Source organism: Vollenhovia emeryi, unplaced genomic scaffold (genome assembly GCF_000949405.1).
Source record: "Vollenhovia emeryi isolate VEMERY1.0 unplaced genomic scaffold, V.emery_V1.0 DF939220.1, whole genome shotgun sequence".
NCBI classification, from domain to species: domain Eukaryota; kingdom Metazoa; phylum Arthropoda; class Insecta; order Hymenoptera; family Formicidae; genus Vollenhovia; species Vollenhovia emeryi.
The window spans coordinates 211,841-225,922 of NW_011967146.1; the positions used below are offsets into that span (position 1 = coordinate 211,841).

Below are 14,082 nucleotides of genomic sequence, written 5' to 3' on the forward strand. Positions count from 1 at the left end.
CGTGAGGAAGACGGCGAGTGAGAAATTTTATAACCCGCGCGCTCCCGAGTACGATGATAATATAGATAATATAATAAATAAACATGAAAATCTCGGCGCGAGAACAAATTACGCGGCGCCGCCGTCGCCGATTACGTTATACGACGAACGCAGAGGCGCTCTTATCTTATCAGGTTTTCTATGCCTATCATTTTTTTTTGCTTTGACTTGCATTTCAAATTGACGCAAAGAGAGAATTCATTTTGCACCTGTCCCGCCACGACTTGGTATTTTTAAGTTGTTGCTATACTCTATATTACGCTACACCCAGAAAAAAGAAAATAATTCTTTGAAATCAAATACATTTTCTGTGAATTTTGACTTACTAGATTTTTATTTAACACAATTTCGAAGGAGTAAGAATTAACGAGCTCTGGCAGGATGTTAGTGTCTAAATATTTCTTGTTTTAAATTTGTTACGAAAAATATTATCTCAGCCAGAGTTTCAGCATATCGTATTATTATTTTATCGTATATTATTATAGTACATTTACATATATTCTGTGCAATTCTATAATTAACTCGATAACGAAGCAATTAGTGCGGAGCAAAGCCAAGAGCGCTTTGCTATCTGAAACAGCTTAACGCAGTTGTGATAGAAAATGTACCTACATATACTCCAATTTCGGAATTTATTAAATACACTCATTGTCAGTCCAAAAAAAGCGGTACACCTAAAATTTGTCAAAAATTCACCAAATTTCGAATGACGATAACTACGCGAGTAATAATGTTAGAAAGGTTTCTAAAAAAATAATAATAAATTGAAGCTTAAAATCTCTACTTTAAGAATCGATACATCAGAGTTTTGCGAGATAATTTTTTCAAAATGGCGGATGACAAAACGAGGGCATGCGAAATTGAAAAATTTTCGTCCGAGTTTGCGACGATCTATGGCTAGAGGCAAGTGTTGCATCTTAATGGCATAAAAAGCATGCGATAGTACAGAGTCTCCCCTTCAAAGTCTGGAATGGTAAAATTCCGTGGTTCGTCAAATAATTGTAAGTAACACATGCATATACACGTCGAACGCTCACAATTCGAGGACGGTTATGAGCTTTAAAATACCACGGTTGTTAGCAAAACCTGGAATTTTTATCCTTGCAATAGTTAAAATTGGGCATTATTAAAAATTCAAAATTGAATATCTCATCACCTAATGCAGCTAGCAGGGGTTTCTAAAAAGCATTTTCAAGGTTCGGATTGCTTCTTTTAAAATTTTTATATCGCAGTTATGTGCGATACATTTTTCAAAATGGCGGATGATAAAGCTCAAACATGCGAAATTGAAAAATATTGGTCCGAATTTGCGACGATCCATGGCAAGAGGCATGTGTCACAACTTAAGGGGATAAAAAGCATGCGATAGTACAGAGTCTCCCCTTCAAAATGCTTTTTTACTCGTTGCGATACGATGATTTCTTGCTGAGATATGTGCATTTGAAGTAAAAACCGGCCTTTTTATTCAAATGCACATATCTCAGTGAAAAATCATCGTATCGAAAGGAGTAAAAAAGCATTTTGAGGGAGAAACTCTGTACTATCGCATGCTTTTTATCCCATTAAGTTGCAACACTTGCCTCTCACCATGGATCGTCGCAAACTCGACCGAAAAGTTTTCAATTTCGCATACTCTCGTTTTATCATCCGCCATTTTGAAAAAATTATCTCGCAAAACTCTGATGTATAGATTCTTAAAGTAGAAACTCCAAGCTTCAATTTCTTTTTTGAAAAACCTTTTTATCATTATTACTCGCGTAGTTATAGTCATTCAAAATTTGGTAATTTTTTTGACAAATTTGAAGTGTACCGCTTTCTTTTTGGACTGAGTGTAGATATTCGGTTGCAGTCAGAAAAAGAAAATAATTCTTTGAAATTAAACATATTTTCTGTGAATTTTGACTTACTAGATTTTTATTTAACGCAATTTCGAAGGAGTAAGGATTAAAGAGCCATGGCAGGATGTTAGTGTCTAAATATTTCTTGTTTTAAATTTATTGCGAAAAATATTATCTCTACCAGGGTTTCAACATATCATATTAATATTTTATCGTATATTATTATAGTGCATTTACATATATTCTATGCAATTCTATAATTAATTCGATAACGAAGCAATTAGTGCGTAGCAAAGCCAAGAGCGCTTTGCTATCTGAAACAGCTTAACGCAGTTGTGATAGAAAACGTACATATACGCCAATTTCGGGATTTATTAAATAGATATTCGGTTACACCTAGAAAAAAGAAAATAATTCTTTGAAATCAAACATATTTTCTGTGAATTTTGACTTACTAGATTTTTTATTTAACGCAATTTCGAAGTAGTAAAGATTAAAGAGCCGTGACAGGATGTTAGTGTCTAAATATTTCTTGTTTGAAATTTATTGCGAAAAATATTATCTCTGCCAGGGTTTGAACCTGGACCGCCCTCTCACCAGGCGGTCGTCTCTCTTTTCATGTGATTTCAAAGAAACGATTTCTTCATCTTAACCAAAATCTTATTCGATTGAGACTGAAATTTCTAAGAAAATGCATATCTATTTCTTTAGGCTAGCAAATGTTTTAGTAGAAGAAAATAAAAATTGAGTGGATACAAAGAAACCTGAGTTCAACGTATCTCATCTGTTGAACCTAAATAAATGTTTTTTCTGGGCGCAAGCTGTGAAGATATTAATGTACGTGCAAATTGTTTAGAAAAAGGTATACGCGTACATGCGTAGCGCGTGTGATTTTTATACTCGTGACGCGTATAAAGAGTTAATATATATCGAGTCTCGCGAAAGGATATGACATAGGAAACGTACGTTATTACGTTACGGACGGTCACGTAGAAAATTGGCTTTTAACGAGCGGCCGTTTCCGAGATTTTCCGGTAAACTTTTACAGTTTTGCCGAGGGGGAAAGGCGTCGATTGCTCGCGTAAACAATAGGACGAGACGCACGTTCGCGGATGTATCGCCCGCGATTTCCCGGCGGACATTATACGTAATTAGGAGCGCGGGTACCGAGACGGGAAGCGAACAATGGACGGCTCTTTTCGCATGCGACTAAATACGTCAGCGCCACGGTAATTGGCCGACAATTACCAGCCGTAGAATCGCGGCAGCGTTAAGATGGTATAGCCCGGTAGCACGCAAATATGGGAGCGAAACTTATCTCGCGCAATTTATTTCGACGAGGCCGAGACCGTCGCATTACGCGACGCAACGCCGAACGTCGACGTCGGCAACGCTCGCCGGAAGTGAGCAGAAAAATGCGATTAGGCAAAAGATAGCCGCGCCAAAATGTGCATAACCCTATTTCTCGTATGTACAAAGAGGAACGATACCAGTCGGATTTTCTACGTGCGTATGCAGGATTCGAACGCTGCGGTTTTCTCTGTAACGACATTCAATGTCGTGATACTTTAAGGCCGATGAGACCACCGGCATAGAGTGTTAAGTCTCCAGTCGCTTGGGAAGATTTGTACACGAAGAGAATTTTCTCTTAAAATTTATCCTGAAAATCGTGTAATCGTGGGACAATATGGCACTTTGAACAACTTTATGAGAGCTGCTTGAAATTTTACCATACATTTTACTAGCAATTAGACTTGGTGCACATTTTACTAGTAAAATTTCCAAAAACTCTCATAAAGTTCTTCAAAATGTCACGTTGTCCCACGATTACGTAATTTTCAGGGTAAATTTTAAGAGCAAATTCTCTCCGTGTAATTTTGTAGCTGGTCGAGCAGTTGCCTTACAATTGAAAATTGGAAAAGACACACGATTTTCTAAACGCTCAGTTTACGAGAATCTTGAGTTTCTCCAAAATTGAAGTGTATACCTTGCTCGACAATTATGATCGTTATATTTGTACTCAGTTTATACGAGTTCAACAACGGTTTATCACGCTCAAAATTCTTACACCCTCCCTTCCGAAGTATTTGGACTGTTTTATCTATTCGGGAACGCTTTGTCTATCGTCTGTTTGCGAAAGCTAACGAGTCGCACTTTTAACATTTCATTACGATTGACGTTTAATATTATTGAAAATATTTCTTGTAATTATTACTGCAATATTTATATGCGCTGTAATCGTTGCAATTTGGATGAGCGCATATTTCTGTGCGCGCGTTTGCCCGCAAAAAGAATGATCTCTGCCTTCCTCACTCGCGAGGCTCCATTTCCCAAGGAAGCCGGGCGTATCTCGGCGTCGCGCAAGAAGATGGAACGCGACCAATTCTTTTTTTCGACGGAGCACTGACGCGGTGGCACTTTAACGGCACTTCAGCGTTGATATCGACGCAAGAAAGACGTACGAGGCGAGATCTGCCGACGAGATACACGCGAGAGACGCAGCGGGTGAACGCGGCTTGTCGTCTCTCGTCAGCGACAGCCGACAGAGAGAGAGAGAGAGAGGGGGGGGGAGAAGAGGGAGAGAGAGCACCATGGACATTTTGTTCGTTTTGCAATAGCGTCTTCTCTCCCCGACGCCGCCCCGGCGACGCGAGAGGTTCATAGAAAATTCTATTATTCTATTCTTATCATCGCGTTGACGCGTGGTGCCCGGTATCGACATACGGATACATAATGCAACGTGAGTTTCCGAGCTTGCGCGCGTGAGTGCATACCTACCGGATGCGGCCACCACCGAGCTTGCATACTGAGCACCAAGGCCCTCGTCCACGAAGCCGGCGAGGCCCTCCTACAAAACGTGCTGACTCGTCGTGACGAACGTTGCGGCGGTATGCCGGCTTCTCTCCACGTGCTCGAACGTGCCGTGCGACGTTGATCGAAGAGAGGGGTAGGCTTGACGTCTTTACGAGCACCGACAGCATTTGTACGGCGGGATTTCTATAGATAGGAAGACACATCGTGACACGCCGGACGTGAAACATAGGAGCCCGAGTCGGGGATCGAGGGATACTTTCGATCTTCTATTAATTCCTTGTCCGGAATCTGCTTCTATTCGCGTGCGAATGCATCTCTGCTTGTCCTATGAATAATAATAAGTGAATTTTACCGTTTTGTATAAATAACGTAACGCCACTATTTCCAACGTCTGTTAATTCTAACCGACCGTTAACTTCCAATTTCTATTGGCTATTCAGATTAACAGTCAATTCCTATTGGCCATTCTAAAAAAGTTAACGTTCGGTTAGTTATTATTAAAAGCCAACAGACGTTGGAAATAGTGGCCCTTAATGTCTGATATCAAAACCGAATATAAGTCCCAGTCTACAATAGAGATTTAAGCCCTAAGCCTTAAGAAATTGACTAATCACAGTCGCGCATTCTACTCATACTTGACCGTGATTGGCCAATTTCTTAAAGCTTAGGGCTTAAATCATCTATTGTAGACTGGGACTTATTAGACGCTAAGACCCAGCCCGACCGTATAAGACTCGTACACAGGAAGTAACGCGTTGCTTGTAACGCCGTTACTGTTACAAGTTACTTTTTTTGGTAACGGACAGGTAACGACGTTACTTTTTTCTTTTGTAACGGTAGCGTAGATACTTTTTTTAGTAACTGTAACGAATTTAACAGTTACTTTATCGTTACTTTTTATATTTCGAACCTAGTTATAAAATATAACTATATTCTCTTACATTTAATCTTCAGGCACCGTTTGATATTCATAATCTATTATTTTCATGGGTCGTTATATTTAAGATAAGTTTAAAATTATTGAGTTAAAAATTGGAACGAAAAACTGAGAGTACAATAAAAAGAACTATAGCTACATTTATTCCTTTCATAGAAATCAAATTTTTTATTTATTATACATTTTGAGCGTTTTAAAATTTATCTCCTTAAATTTTTCATGGCTTTACAACTTTAAAATTAAATTTGTTTTATTAATATCTTCGTTAGTAAAAGACCTATTACAGAAGTAGTTGCTGTAGTTTGTCTGATCTGGTTTCAGAATTAAAAAGTAACGAAAAAGGTAACGAACGTTATTTTTTAAGTAACTTTACCGTTACTTAAAAAATAACGTTCGTTACCTTTTATAACGAGTTGCTTTCGAAAATCATTAACTACATAAAACGTATGGTAAAATTTCAGAAAACTCTCATAAAGTTCTTGAAAATGCCATGTTGTTCCACGCTCATATGAGTTTCAGGGTAAATTTTAAGAGAAAATTCTCTCCGTGTACTTGTTACTAAAAAATAACTTTCCTATTCATGGTGTTACATTTGTCGTACGATAAATTTTTCAAGCGTGTTGATTGGCTGCAGGATAGAAAAGTTCTCGAGTATTTGAAAAGCACAAAAGTAATGATCACAACAAATTGCGACAACTAACATGCATATTTATATAAACTAGATACTTAATTATTTTTCGTATTAAATTGGCTGCAGGAAATGGGAAAGTTCTCGAATATTTAGCAATTGTCTATCCTGTAGTCAATTAACACGCTTAAAAAATTCATCGTACGACAAATGCAATAGTACCATAAAACGTTATTATTATTTGAATCCGTTCTATGAATTTAAGCGCTGTTTTACATAAGCGGAAAAACAAATGAGCGACGGATCATATCGAGTGCTGGAGCAGCTGAAGAGAGAAACTGAAAATATGACAGAATGGCATCGAGGAATACGTACTCCGTTTGACACCGTACTAGAAAAGAAGCCCACATTTATCCCGCGAGGTGGTCGAAGTTGATCGTATAATTTGAGATTTAAGAGAGGATTGATTTGCGCGTAGCGGGAAACGCGTCGTGCGTGGGGGAACGGCTCGTGCACGGGGCATAGGTTTGACATGTGCGCGAAATTTGAATTCTCGCGCGTGCCGACGGGGGGTATCGTTTTAATTAACGCACCGTCTGCCGTACTCGACCCCGAGTCCATAAAACTAATTCGCCGTGTGCGAAGAACAATGCATCGGGATCGGCAGCCGTGCGATCGACCGAGCGCACGGACGTGGATTCGCGTGCGGGCGCGCGATTGAAAGACGACCGACGCCGCGCGAGCGAGGGCAAACGCGCGACGCTTGCAAATTGTACTAATTCAATGGATACGATCGTCATCGGGCATCGAGCGTGGGCACCGCCCACGCCCGTTGCGTAACACGTATTAATTAATTATCGACGCGCGCGAGTCTAAGCGCGGGATCAGCGCGGGACGCGACACCGGGGGACTCTATAAAAACGTGACTATACTTCTGCGTTGAATCTTGAATATTCGCTTCGCTCGCTTGCGTAATGTTCGCTACATGCAGACTCATTGTATCGCGAGCGAGCGAATGCGTATCGGATTGGAGAAGGAAATAATTTGTGATTACGCAGATGTTGTTTCGTTTCTCATATCTATATCGAGTTGTAGCAATCTATTGTAACAATGTGTTGCGATAAAAACCGCTTAAGCATCCCATTTATCCAGACTAATAAATAATACGGAATTTTTTTTCTCGAGTACATTCATGATATTACAATATAAAATCATCCGTTCGAAATTTATAAAACACAAACACATTATATTATTATTTTATCGTGTGTCATTATAGTTCATTTACATATGTTCTATGCAACTCTATAATTAACTCGATAACGAAGCAATTAGTGCAGGGCGAAGCCAAGAGCGCTTTGCTATCTGAAACAGCTTAGCGCAGTTGTGATAGAAAACGTACACATATACTCCAATTTCGAGATTTATTAAATAGATATTCGGTTACGTCGGAGAATACCGTAGTATCGAATTAATTCCCGTAGGAATGACTGATCCTTTAAGCTCGGAGAATCTACGGACCCTGAGCTTACTATATTGCAATACTCTCTCGTGTAACGTCTGTATCTCAAATATATACCATACATATCATTTCTGTGGATAATAGTGCAATAATTAAGAAAAAAGAAGTGAAAATGCAACCTAATTAAGAAGGAGAATAAAAATAACGAGGGTTGGAACAATACTCGCGTTACGTTTATACATCGGGCTCGATAGTACAAGCTCAAGTTTTTACGTTTTCTCCTTTTCGAAAAGTCGCACTAGTCAATCGCAGTTACGGAATATTTTACGGTCATCTCGAGTCCAATTAATAATCTGCCTTAGACTCTGAATTTATTCGATATAATTGCCACGAAACACTCTCTAAAAGTCAATCGGTGCGTTATCACTGAAAACAGTTAGCACTGAATTATTCAGTGCTCTACTTATAACTATGAATCAATAAATATTCACTGTTTTCAGGGATAATCCACTGATTGATTTTTAGAGAGCAATGAAAAACACGTTCCACTTTAATGAAAAATTCGCGTGTTTTCGCATAGCGCGTGTGTTACTCAACTGGTGCAAATGAGCGAGTTGCGATTTTTGCGAGGCTGTTGTGCTCTCTCATAGCTGCTGGTGAAAGCACAATAAGCCGACGGAGATCACGCCACTTTAGGTCAAGACAATGCAACCATTTGCATGTGGCACTGCTCGCCTTAACTGCAGCCGCGACGGCGTTTGTGACCGGCGATCTCTGCCGCATAGAAGGAACATATAGAAACGTAGAGGCCTTTTGCGAGCGGCCACGTGCTTCTCGTGAGGCTCGTTTGGCGTTATTCAAGCATATTCATTAGCGTGAATGCAGCTCCCACGTCTAATTGCTCTTCGAAATGCGCTTATTGGAGTTTGTCAGGAAGAAGCCGAAATCTTTCAGATGTATATGTGTTTGAGTAATTTTTAAACTCTGAAATAATGGAATGTAAGATAAAGTTTTATCATTCTTTAAAGCGATCCGAATATTAAAGATTTCAAATATTCTAGATTTCCAAAAACAAAAACCATACAGTTAATATAAAAATCGTTTGAATATAAATCACCAAAAGATTAAAAATTAGTCTCAATGTTAAAAAATTGATACAAGTATTGTTTTACTTAACAATGAAAATTGGTGAATTTCTACTGTTTTGTCTCTCTATTTTATGTTAATTATAAATTGCAAGACTGAAGTCATGAATATTCGTGAATTGTATACTTTCGTACACATATTATATATTGTGTGATACGTAAGAAAGTGATCGCTATTGATCGACCGTATTTTAACTTGCATGCGTGGACGAAAATATCTGCCGAAACCGAAGTCGACGGATTATTGTGTGTTATTGCAGTTATACGCCGGGTGCAATGTCCGACTATCGCCGCCGAACGATTTAAATTTAGCCGGCAATGACATTTCTCTTTGAGCATTTCCCTACATTGTAATCGGCGATTGTTAATAGTACACGGAATACATTATCATATTTCTTTTATGCATGGTAATAAAAGATGCGCCACAACTGACAAAAACAAATTAACATGACGTCATGCGCTATAAATAAAATATGTCACCCGAACAACAGGTATAAAAATTACGATTTGCAATGTACGCATTTCCATTCTAAATCGTATAAATTCTACTTTTGTTATTCATGCAATTTTACAGCGTGAATCGAAATTTAAATCTGAAGATGTTCATAAAAAAAGTAACGATTGATAAGGAAAATACTTGACGCGATAAATTATACAGCCGCATTAAATGCAGCTATTATCGCGAATGAAATATATGTATAGCATAATGACGTTTCGTTTGAAAATATTAATCACCGCATTGAGTGGAAAGTTCTTAACGCACGTGCAATTTGTTCGCGTGTCGTGCATATCGTATAATGGCGGACTCGTACGAAGAAAATTTTAAATGTTAATGCGTGCCTGCGAGGCATTAGCCAAGCAAGAAGGAAAAACTATCGGAGATTACTCGAAAACAATATGACACATGGAAATTCCTTCGATAATTATTATTGCCGTCGTATGCCTGCAGCCTTTCCTTTGTTACACTCGACGTAACGCGCAAGACAATTCGGAAAAAGAATTACTCGATATTTCCTCGTGGATTGTTCGACAGGAATATCGCATGCCTTTGTGCACATGCGCCTCACTTTGTCGGCCTTGCTTGCCACTCGTGCACATTTGCGAGATAAGAATACGATTTTTAAAAATTATTCAAACATGAATCGCAAATAGCTTTTATGCAATTTTGTATCTTGCGGACCCTCCACTTGTCATATTGCAACATCGTGGCATTTGCACAAGTATTATGATTATTATGCCTTTTATGAGAACGATAAGAAATTAACTTAATGCGTACGAAAATAATTGTGCACGGTAAAATTCTGCGAGCTCATCGCCAAAGGAAAAAAGGAGCGCGAGAAAGATATTTCTTTGTAAAAGATTCTAATCAAAAATACATTTACGAATATTGCTTTCGTTGACATCATCGTCAAGTGGATTCGCGAGCAGTGTGGTTCGGAGAACGTACGTATTAAATCAGACACAAGACCGATGAACATCTGTAGAGCGTGATGCGAAGGTTGCGCAAAACGAGCACTCTTATCAGTCGACGTGGCAGATCGGGAGCACAAAAAATTAATCGCGCTCAGCTTCAGAAAATTCCGCAGCTGCATTCAAACTATAATAACTATATTATTTGTGATTCAAGCATAGCCATAATATTTTACGACAAAACATTTTTAACTGTTTTTTAACTTTGTATTAACAAAATATTGAAAATAACGACAGATTTTTTTCTAGGTCTCGGGAAATATACAAAAAAAATATACGATAGAATATTTTTCTAATTTTTTATTCAAATTGTCTAGCACTTTTAGCGTTTGATAATTTATGAAAACACAGATTATTTTAATAGCTTCAAATCACCGTTCCTTTTTAAATTTTGTATTTAAATGTTTAGTGAAAAAATTATAACACGAGGAAATATGGGAGCAAAATGGCATGCAAGATAAAAAAAAAGTGTTAAAAAATTTATAATAATCCTATGCTAAACGCGTCGTGTCACTTGTCAAAAAATAATTATTCTATATCTGTGTAAAGATTTATTTTCGGTAAGATCTCATATTTTACTGTTTCTTGTTACACTTAACTTTTCTCATACAATTCGATCGTGAAACTTTCCTTCGAAAATTATCAACGCGTCGGAAGCGATGCGAGCTTTGAGAGCCACTGCTCAGTCTGATTGTTGGTTTTTCCCCTCCTCCCATTTCTTCCCCCTTTTTTCCTCTTCTCCTCGCGATAGTATTGCAGCTCACCCCGCGCGCGCCGTTGTATTTCATTGTTGTGAACGCATGCAAATTGCGATCCCAGCGCCGGGCCCCGAGTATCAATTCTAACAGAATTAATTCGAGTGCAGTCATTGTTTTTTGCGCGTCACAAAAAACCCTCTATACGCGGGCGGCATCGTTTTGCCCCGCTACGAACAATATCCGGTTCATACGAACGGTTGCGCACGTCGCTGATTTCTCCTCGCCGACCGCCCCTGTGTTCCTATGGTGGTGGAAATCCCGTTCGAAAATTGGACCGTGGGTCGTCGATATAACATCGGCAATCGATCATTTTATTGGTAATTATCGTCAATGTTTCGGCAGTGATGTCAGCGCTCAGCGAACAGCGTCAAAAAAAAAAAAGGATTGAGTAATATAGCGTCGCTAATTCGCAGAACTGAATGCCCGTGTTTCATCACGCGATAGCTTCCAGTGAATAACCTCGCTTCCAGTGACAAATAGCCAAAATAGTACGACTATTAGTGACAAAAATGCAGAAAATGTAAAAAATTTGTAAAGCTACGCGAGCCACTGTTTACTCTCGCAGTTATGTAAAGTGTTTTTGTATACGCATAAAAGTTTTGTAGATTAAAGGAAAGTTGGGAAGAACATTCGATAATATCAAAAGATTAATCCGTGAAAGTTCTATAATATTAAAAATATTTAAGATTATCGAAATGTTACCTAAAAGTAAAAATAAATATAAACTGGCATGTGTTCTAATATGAATTGTTTGATATTTATGTTGCAGAAAGACGACTTTACAGCTGTCAGCTCAACACTGCGCCAATATCTTCCTGAAAAGGATACCCCGTACATCTTGGACATCGACCTCGATTTCTTTAGTACTAAAAACCCGTTCAAAGATCTCCACGAGCGTGTAAACCTTTACGACAAGTTGGCTCCTCTATTTACATATAAAAGGGCGGAATCAAATGATCCAGAGGTGAGTTTGTTTTAAATTCATACGAAAAATGAGGCGATTTTTTTTAGCTCTATAGGCACCTAATATGAGATAATGGAAAGACTTATTCTCTTAAAAATGTCCCCTACGTACAGTCTTCTTCATTTGTGTACTTGAAACAATTAAGAATAATACAATATTATTAAACAAGCTTAAGCGGGAAAGAAAAGTGAGGAGAGTGAGCACGAGAATATTATCAGTCGTTAAATATCTGACTTTGCGTAAGTCTGATTGGGTGGGAAAACGAGGGAGTGAGGGAGATTGGGTAAATCGTGACCAAGCCGGGTAGCTTTAGAAGCGGTGGAATTTCGCAAATCAGAGGAGAGCCACCGCCAACGAGCGGAAGATTTGCGAATAATTAGGTGGACCGACAATGGCCGTAGTCCCGTGGCAGGCCGGATACACAATGTGGCCTGCCACCAGCGGGATAATAGACAGAGAAGAACGACTCTATGGGGTTTTAGGATTCGACGGACATAATGGCACTGGCCTATTGTCTACGTAGCTGCAGACTGCTAACATCCGCCTCCGGGGTCGACCATGTCGGCTCATCTGCATACCAGCTTACAACCCTTCAGCCGTTTAGTTCCGAGCATCGAAACGTTAATTCTGCCCCGGCCACGCCGTTCGCCAATCTCGATCGCACGCTATTATTAGTATGCCACGTGTGTCGCGTTATTCGGTAAAATCAGACGTTTTTGCATTAATTAAAATCGACACGATGATACACACGCGACTTTCGATAAACCGATCTCGATAAATTTCCGGTGGATTCCCGTTATTTGAAAGATTCGCATTGGTTCGATCAAAATTCGATCAAAATCGTTTTATTATAATAGATGTTTGTTATTAATGATGGCTGTTGGATATTTTTCGTTGCGCTGCTTGTAAAGGGGCGGTCAGTGATCGGAAATATTTTCAGTCATTCTTATTTTATGATACGCTCAATATGGTATGTCCCAGATTGCTCGTAAATAATTCGCGCGATATTGATGTTGACAGGAAGCAAATATAGGTTTACACTTAATTAACAAGTAACACTGTTAGGCACGCGTAAATTCTTTTACTGTACGATGCGTAGAGCAAACGGTCTTAGATTGTTTCTGATTTAAATGCAATACAGAGGTCAGGTTAATTTAGACGTACTACGTATTCGTTTTTATGTAAACGTAAACGATATTTATGCGAATTTAAATTATTTTAAATATTACCTCTTCCGGAAATAAAACAATGTTAATCATCTCCTGCATACATTCCAATAGTTTTTACCAAGTACGATTTACCATGATATATTGTAATTGTTAAATCAACTGAATTCTGTGAATAGCTAGTCGCGGTTGTAGCTGCATTTACTTAATTACCGGATTATGGTAACTAACATCACGCGTTGAATGTATAACAAATTTTGTCGATGAAATGGAAATGTTAATTGCATCGTCATTTATAAAGTGCAACAGTATGTCATTTGAATCCATAAATAAATTACAAACGAGTTTAATTACGAGTGCACGCGTGCAGGTCTAAATACGGAGCGTACTTATTACTTTTTATAATAAAAATTGAATGTATAAGTGAAACAATTATATCTATACCGGCAATCATTTATACGTTGCTACTGTGAACATTTAGTGCCAACGTATTTTAATATTGATTTGTTCAGAATTTTTTTTATATTCTTCTATAAATTCTACATTCTGTTCTAATGATCGAAATAATCGAAAACTTACAAAAAATTTTTAACAAATGTATTAATAAGGCATACTACAAATGTACAGCTCTTCACACAATTCTCTCTCTCTCTCTCTCTCTCTCTCTCTCTCTCTCTCTCTCTCTCTCTCTGTCTTTTTTTAAATATTATTTGCATAAGGTTTCGCGTCGCGTTTTTCACAACCTATAACCGATATGTACAACGGTGAACGGTTGCTGCATACTCTGTGAATTCTACTTTGCATATCTCCAATTGTCGAAAAGCCTTTGATCCAGCCAGATCGTTTATAATTTCTCACGGAGTT

At 38.4% G+C, this 14,082-nt stretch overlaps 1 protein-coding gene across 1 annotated transcript in view; it reads left to right on the forward strand.

The window, feature by feature from the left end:
- LOC105560841 (UPF0489 protein C5orf22 homolog) overlaps positions 1-14,082 on the forward strand; it is a 310,466-nt gene that overhangs the window by 50,404 nt on the left and 245,980 nt on the right. The window contains exon 3 of the mRNA XM_012010305.1: positions 11,858-12,052. Within this exon, the coding sequence (XP_011865695.1) occupies positions 11,858-12,052 (195 nt within the window). The remainder of the gene's footprint in view (positions 1-11,857; positions 12,053-14,082) is intronic.